At 29.1% G+C, this 8,437-nt stretch overlaps 1 protein-coding gene across 1 annotated transcript; it reads right to left on the bottom strand.

Annotated features, from left to right (window-relative positions):
* Positions 1 to 343: 343 nt before the first annotated feature.
* On the bottom strand, positions 344 to 1,409 carry LOC107062095 (uncharacterized). Its single transcript, XM_015312326.1, has 2 exons — positions 1,077 to 1,409; positions 344 to 928 (listed from the first exon to the last, which is right to left on the bottom strand). Exons 1-2 carry the CDS (start codon positions 1,407 to 1,409, stop codon positions 344 to 346), a joined length of 918 nt encoding a protein of 305 aa, XP_015167812.1.
* Between the last annotated feature and the right edge of the window lie 7,028 nt (positions 1,410 to 8,437).

The raw sequence follows: 8,437 nt of genomic DNA, 5'->3' as shown, positions 1-8,437 counted from the left end.
TAATGTTCCTTCGGGTAGTAATAAGGCCGCTCATCCAGAGCCCTCAATCAATTTTGTACTACCAAATATTGTATTAACATATGTCTTTTTCATTAACAAATGAGAGAAATATTTCTTTTCTCTTAGTATCGTATGAGTTGTGGCACTGTCCAGAAAGCACATATCTTCATTACTCATACTGAATCCAACTGAAGACTAGGAAATTTTATTTATCTTCATAAAAATAGAAATACATAATAAGAAGTACGAAACTTAACAAAACAAAATTTAAGTACATGAACTTTAAATAAGACATTAAAAACACATAACAACATTATTTATTTCCCAGTTCAATTATCAATCTTCAATTGCAATCCCCAAAGAAGTCCTCAGCTTCTAGATGAGTAATATCATTGAGCCCATCAAAAGCATCATCTTTCAATGCTAAATTTGCCTCAACATTCTCATCATATTTTTGAGAATATCCTGCTTGAGCATCATCTTTGAGAGTCAAGTGTGACTCCACGCGGGCATTAGAAGAGGAGGCACCGCCTTTATTTCCTTTCCTTTTGATGGAATTTTGATACAGCCTAACAAAATGCTCAGGTGCCTGACATTCATTTTTCCAATGACCTTTAAGGCCACAACGATGACAGTGATCGCCCTTTCCTTTAGAAAGATTATTTTGAGAACCCACATTGTTCTCCCTTTTGTTATGACCACCACCTCGACGATTATTATATCGTCTTTTGCCTTTGCCACGCCCACGCACATTATCATGACCCCGATTATTTTGTCGTATTTCAGACTGGTCGTGTTCTTCTATCATGTGTGCTTTCGGTAACGGAGCACTTCCAGTGGGACGGGCTTCATGGTTTCTCATTAAAAGGTCATTATGTTGCTCAGCCACCAGAAGGCATGAGATCAATTCAGAGTATTTTTGAAAAACCTTTTTCACGATATTATTGTTGTAATATCAAATTAGAGGCATGGGAAGTAGTTAGTGTCTTTATCAACATGTCCTCATCTTTTATAGTTTCCCCACATAATTTCAATTGGGAAGTTATTCTAAATACAACAGAGTTATACTCAATTACGATTTTATAATCTTGAAACCGTAAGTGCATCCACTCATAACTAGCCCTTGGCAATACAGTTGCCTTGAGGTGGTCATACCTCTCTTTCAAACCTATCCACAATTCAAGTGGATCTTTTACCGTCAAGTATTCAACCTTCAGGCTTTCAGCAAGATGATGACGAAGGAAAATCATAGTTTTCGCTTTATCTCGACTTGATGCTTTATTTCCTTCGATTATACTATCACCAAGACCCTTAGCGGTAAGGTGAATTTCAACATCAAGTACCCATGACAAATAATTTTTTCCAGAAATATCAAATACCACAAATTCAAGCTTTGACAAATTCGACATGATGAAAACTATCATAAAATAGTTGAGTTAAAACATGATTTTGATTTCTTTATAATAAAAGATAAATTAATGTTTCAAATAATAAATTATAATATGATTATAAAAGATATTATATGTTATATGAATGCACATTGAATGTCTCAAAAGCATGTAAATTGATGAAGTATTGAAACGGTAGACTTAATATATTTTCTTAATTCTTCAACAACATTTATTACATGTTTCAATAGATATTAACGCCAAAGGTTTGTAAGAATTTCAAGTCATATTTAATACAATACAATTCTTCTTTATGACACACAAATACTTATCATAAATGTATGACAAAAAATATTACGAGTATTTTAACTAGCATGCTATTATATTGCTTAGTAATTAATTTAGAGTTATAGGTTAGTAGCATATCAATAGCATAATAATATAAATCGGAAATGTATTGATTATCATGCCTAGTAAAGTACCACAATAATACCTAAAACAAGTTATGTATGCAGTAATTAAAGCGTAGATCAATGACTTATGTAAGTCTTATTAGAGATGTTATAAACATATAAATGTATACCTGACTCGGAAAGAGAATTGATTAACTTTTAGGGAAAAAGGTAATTCTGAATTAAGTAAGTCTTAATTGGTTAGAGACTCGTATTGATAACGTGTTGTAAAATGAGAAAAATACAATAATACTAAACAAGAAATGGAAGACAAATGCTAATGAGAAGTATAGAGTAGAGAGTATTCTTTTATCTCTTTTTTGTTGTCTTTCTTAAGGGTGAAAGAATACCCTTTTATAGGATGTAGAAATCATTCGTTTACAACCTTAAACCAAAATACGTTAGTAATCTTTAAGGCATACATTAAATTAATACATTATGTTAGGTTATTGATGAAAAGAAACATCCATAATTAAATGGATTTGTAACACATACTTCATTTTTTTCTTATTCTTCGATGTCTATATAGATATATGATATTTGATTGTCGATAATGGAATATTATTTAGATTAAAATTTTATTTACAATATAAATAGATCATCCTTTAGAAAATTTGTTATAAAATATACCTCTATTTTACTAAAGAAATTATTAAAAAATTATCACTACCTATTATTATTTTATTTGTATAAATAGATATTAGAGTTTTGATTATCAATGAAATATTTATTTTTATTCTATTTATTCTATTTATTTTTTCATAGAAATTTGTTGCATAGAGTAAAAATTTTTATATGACGTTAATGAAGTAAAAGGAAAATAGAAATGTTGATAATTAATGCAAAGGATGAAATAGGTATTTTTAAAAATCAATTAGGATAAAAGGGGGAGAATGACTATTGTTCATAGTTGAGAGGGAGTTTTGATTTTCAAAAACAAAGTTGAGTGAAAATGATTTGAGAAAATTAAGTAATTGCGTGACTTAAGATAATATAATCTCTAAAAGAATTCCTATCATTTGAATTAATTACCAAAATTCCCTTTTTTCCTTCTCTCTTTTTTAACATCTTGTTACATCACTTCACCTCTATCAGATACATTATAACTTTGTTTGTGTGCAATGTTTTTGGCACAAATGTTATTGTTGATAATTTTAAATCTAAATCAGTATGAATCCGATTTATAGTTTGTATTTGATACATAACTTATATGCCTAATACATAACTTATGTATTGTTTGCTATGTATCGGGGAAAGGAGCAATGTATCCGCGAGTTCTGAAAAAATCCGAAATTATTATAATTTCGGTTTAATTAAACAAATCCTTCAACATACCTTTTTGTTTTTGATATATTTGTCATTCAACTTTGGGCACATATTTGTCTTTGTACAGTTAAGTATCATGTCACCACTTTTATGGCTCCACGTGTATAATATTTTTATTATAATTAAAAATTTACTTACTATTTGACTCATTTAGTAAAATCCGATTCAACCAATGTAAAGACTCATTAATCCTAATTTCAATCAAGACATGAAATAGAAGCCATGATGATTGAAGCTTTTTGCCATTTATTAATAGGTACAGCTTCAAGGAAAAAAGATGCATGTTTTATCATGTTGAACTAATAAAGCATAAAACTTATGCTGTTTTTTTTTGTTCTTTTTGTGTATTTTTGGCTTTTGCTCCTATGAAAATTTATGGTCTTTCTTTTTGGATAGGAATGTGAAGATTTAATTGCTAAAGGGATTAGTGGCACCCACAGCCATCCATGTCGTCTCTCCGCCAAACTGCTGCAGCTTGGTTGGGTCGAATAGAATAATATATACATGTGGAGCCACGTAAGCGTCATATAAGAACAATGTAAGTGTCACGTATGATAATAAAAGTGGTGATATTATACTTAATTGTACAAGGATAAATATGTGTCCAAAGTTAGATAACAAAGACAAATATATCAAAAAAAGTATGACGAAGAGTACATATGACCTTTTTCTTAAAATAAAAGGACAAATAGGACCCTTATCCGTTTTAAAAATGCTTTAAAATTATTTTGACTTAAACATTTAAAATAAGTCTATCCAAATAGATTTAAGTTGGAATCAAAGATTTAATATTAATCACATTCAGTATGACTATGATTTAGCATTTAATTAGATTCAAATTAATAACTCATTAACTAAAAATTAATATTTAATAAGAGGTTATTTTTATAATAGTGAATGGAAAAAAGGTCATTCAATATTTGATGGGCAAAGCTCTTGAAAAGATGATAGAATCCGGGGGCACCACCAGAAAACCTCTCTTTGGCTAAGATTATTATTTATTTATTTTTGTTAATTTTGTGGATCTTTTTCCCAAATTTTTTTCTCTCTTTCAGTTTATAAAATCAACAAAAAAAAATTAAAATAATTTATTTATCTCTTTCTTCACCATTATTACAATTTGTTACTTTTCTTCTCTTATTACCATTAATACAATTTATTATTTTTATTTAAATATTAAAGTCAGGTTTCGATTCGAATGTCAGGTCTTGGTTCAAGTGTTGGGGGGTTAGATCAGAATTTGAAAGTCAATTCCCGAGTCGGATGTCGAGGTCATATTCCGAGTTTAGAAATTGAGTCCTAAATTGGGGTCGGATATCGAGATTGGGCTCTGAATTAGTCATCAGGATTGGGTGTCATTGTGGGGGTCAGGGTCAGGTCCAGTTCAAAAGTCGGGTATCAGGTCGGAATTTGGGATAAGGTCTTGAATCAAGTGTTCAAATATGATCTTAGATTGATCGTTGGGGTCATATTCAGGTTCGGATCGTCGGGGTCATATTCAGGTTTGGATTATGGGTTCACGTGTCGCATTCAGGTTCCGAGTCAAATGTCAGAGTCAGATTCCAATTCGATCATTGGAATCGTACCCTGATCCGGGTGTCGGGATCGATTACTAAGGTTGATGTCAAAAGTTATTTTCCTAAAAGGTTTTTTTTTTTCACTCTCTAGCCAAAAGTAAAAGATATTTTCTGAAAATATTATTTTTTCACCAACCATATACTAGAAAATGTTTTTCAAAAATATTTTTCACTCACCAACCAAACACGAGAAAATAAATTAGAAATCAACTTATTTTCCTAAAAATATTTTCTAGAAAACATTTTCCTTCCTACCAAACACATATTATTTACAACGTACCCATTTTCTTATATATATATATGTGCCCCCTCTAGCTTAGCTCCTTCAACCTCTTCTTGGATTTTACCCTTTGTCACTTTCTCACATTATTCAATAGTATTGCAATATCAAAATCCTATTTCCATGTTCAAATTTATAATAAGATTCGTAAATAGTATTTAATCGTGACTAGACAATCAAGTAATTAAGCACATAATAATATAAATAAATAATCAGTAAAATCAATTTAAAATACAACACCACAGTGAAAATCTCATAACCCTTGAAAATATAAAAGTTTATTAAATCAAATTCATGGATCATAAATTTGAAATTCATATAATCATAGGAGAAAATATATGCTCCAAATTAGTCAAAAGATGCTAAATAAATATCCCTAATAAGTTCAAAAAAGTAAGCAAGATTTTCATTTTCCTTAGCGATGGGATTTGGAATATTTGGAGAGTAGTAGAAATAATGTATACAAGTAAATAGATGAGTAGATGCACGTTGAGACGCTTCATCCAAATCACCACTGAAGACTAAGTGATGAATCATATCCTCGAAATCTGATTTCAAAAGTATATACTGATGGAGACACTTCCTGTAAAGTTTCTTAAATTCTGGATTTGTTTCATTTGTAGTAACCGACAAAACCTTCCTTGCAATATTTGTGTAGTTTGAATATGCCATTTGAATTGCAACATCTTGAATATTGAATTTAGTTCTTGCCCATATTGCCACTGTATCATTTCCAAAAACATTATAGCAAAAATCTTTTACAGTAGAAGAATCGCAAGCTCTCTGAATTATTGGGGTGATAGCATTTGCTCTTAAATTTGAATTAAAGATTTCAACACTTACTAGAAAAATGTAGGGAAGGAGGAATACTAGTGACATAGATGAAGAGCTAGAAATTAATCTCCCCATTTTTTTTAATCTCGCTTCAACTTATCCCAATTTTTTTGTTTGAGACAATAAATATGGGTTGATTTAAAATATAAAATGCAAATAATTAATTAGCAACATATGTGGAAATATTCTTTAAAAGGTAAAACTACCATTAATGTTATTATATCTTAAATATATTTAATTCCCTTTTAATATGGGATTGAGATATTCCAAATTTGTCTACATTGTAATAGTCAACATCTTAAATACAAATGTTCAAATAAGATCCTACAATCAATTAACGTATAGACTTGTCTTTGATAATTAATCAAATTCAAAAAATCCTATAATCAATCCAAGTGTTTAATTGAATAAGAGTTATTTGATTGCTATTTATGAATTATTTTTTCATTATTATTTATAAATTTAATTTACATATATAGTGTAATTTTAATGGTGTTACTATATTTTAATTTGTTTTAGTAGGTAACTTATTCGATTTTTAGATAACTCATTTAATCTTTTATGAAAAATTTCTTCAATAGCATAAATCTTTTTTCCCATGGCTAGACATTATACTCTTATTTACATTTATTTTATTTTAAAAAAAAATAAAATTGATTGACCAAAACTTCTATAGACTAAAAATACTGTTAAACACGTGTTAATGTATATGTGCATTTGAATATCAGAATTAAAGTATTAAAGTGCATGATATTTATTTAATTAGCTAAGTAGAATAAAAAATATCTTTCTAAGATGTAATCAAATTTTTGAGATATATTTAACACCAAATCTGTCCAGATCTTTTTTGTTGGAGCTTGATCGTCAAAAATAATCGAAGAAACAATAAATAATTTTTGAGATATATTCAACACCAAATAATCACCATTTCAAATTTCATCCACACAAACTCTTCAATTGATTTTCAATTTTCAAAGCTTAAGTGACTTCCATGGTGCTTGAATGTTTCTTGAAATACCAATAAGAATTGTGGTGGAGCGGTAAGTATTCTTTTATTCTTAATCATGGGTTCAAAATTCTCGGTGGTTAGGGAATGTGTTACCCTCAATGTGGACTTTTTGGCATGAATAGAATTTAATTGGACTATAATGCAAATATTGAATAATAGATGGGAAAAACAAAAGAAGCTTCATGCAATCTTTGAATCAAAGGAATTTAAATGTATCGAAATTGGGGTTAGAGCGAAAGGGAAAGAGATTGGAGGGTGGAGGGGGAGAGTAAATTGGGAAGAAGGGGTTAAATGTAGGGTTGTTCATGGTTATGATTAAAAGATCAAATCTAACTCTAATCCGAATTAAATTGATTAAAAATTTGATATTTGGTTTGGTTTTAAATTTTGAAAATCAGTATTATTTGGTTTGGTTCTAGTTTTACTAAAAACAAACCGCAAAAATAACCAAATCAAACCGGACCGGGAAATTAGATATTTAAATTTTATAATTATTTATATATTACTCATAAATAAAAGAGCAACTTTCACATATAGCAAACATAAAAATCATATTTGTATGTTATAGGTATAGTTTGCATAGTTGCGCTCCATAGCAAATTTTATGTTTGTTATGGAGCTTTTGATTTGTATAATTCGCTACAAACATCCAATTTTATACAAATTGTTCAGTTTTGTATAAATTCATTTTATACATTGTAATTTGTATAATAAGATCTGTATTTCTATAATTATAAGTGTATAGGACGAAAAATATATGTATTTGTATTTGTACATACACTTTTCTCTCACTTTTATACAAACACAAATGCATTTTATACATTTTATACCGAAATGTATAAAATGGCTAATTGTATACCGAATCAAATGGCAAAAGCAGAGAATGTTTGCTGCGAATTACAATTAAAATAAACTATGGCTATAGCATTTAATTTGAATTAATAGTTTGCTATTTCATACAATTTTCCCTAAATAAAATACAAATATTTTGTTAAATTTTAATTAAGTTAAGTCTTTAAGTTACCATTTTCTCAAGCCCAATACTTAAATTTTTGCCCAACTAATACAACCCTAAATCCAAGTCCATCAAAATCCATTACTTTAGTCTTACCTACCTACCTCACATAAGATAGTCGTCACACTTTCTCTTAATTGAATCACTTTGTTCATGTAATAATAACTCTAGAATTGCCTAATTGCTTAATTGAACCCACAATAGTTTTCATGTGGATTGTTCATGTACTAGGTGTCTGTGTATATCAAGATACGTATGTCCTCAAAAAAATTATTACTTTAAAATGGAAAAAATCAGAAAAATCGAACCAACCCGACAATAACTAAACCGACGATTATTTTTTTCATTTGGTTTGGTTTGATTTTAGAAATTTAAAACTAACTAAATTGATTTGGTTATAGTTTTAATCAATAACCGATCCAAGCTGAACCACGAACACCCCAAGTTAAATGTACCAAAATTGAAGCCTAAAATAAAAGGATACGTATTTCATTAATTATGTTTTTATATTTTGAAAACTATAAAGGGTCATTTGGTACGAGTGAAAGATAGACAA

This window comes from Solanum tuberosum, unplaced genomic scaffold, assembly GCF_000226075.1.
Source record: "Solanum tuberosum cultivar DM 1-3 516 R44 unplaced genomic scaffold, SolTub_3.0 scf00185, whole genome shotgun sequence".
Taxonomy (NCBI): Eukaryota; Viridiplantae; Streptophyta; class Magnoliopsida; order Solanales; family Solanaceae; genus Solanum; species Solanum tuberosum.
Note: the sequence above shows the minus strand (reverse complement) of the source record. Positions and strands in the feature narration are given on the sequence as shown.

What these genes read in the sequence shown, in the direction of transcription:
- LOC107062095 (XM_015312326.1), bottom strand. Translation starts at nt 1,409, where the DNA reads ATGTCGAATTTGTCAAAGCTTGAATTTGTGGTATTTGATATTTCTGGA. An exon ending in GGTTTCAAGATTATAAAATC is followed by an intron (nt 929 to 1,076) that starts GTAATTGAGTAT and finishes ATCGTGAAAAAG; the next exon opens with GTTTTTCAAAAATACTCTGA.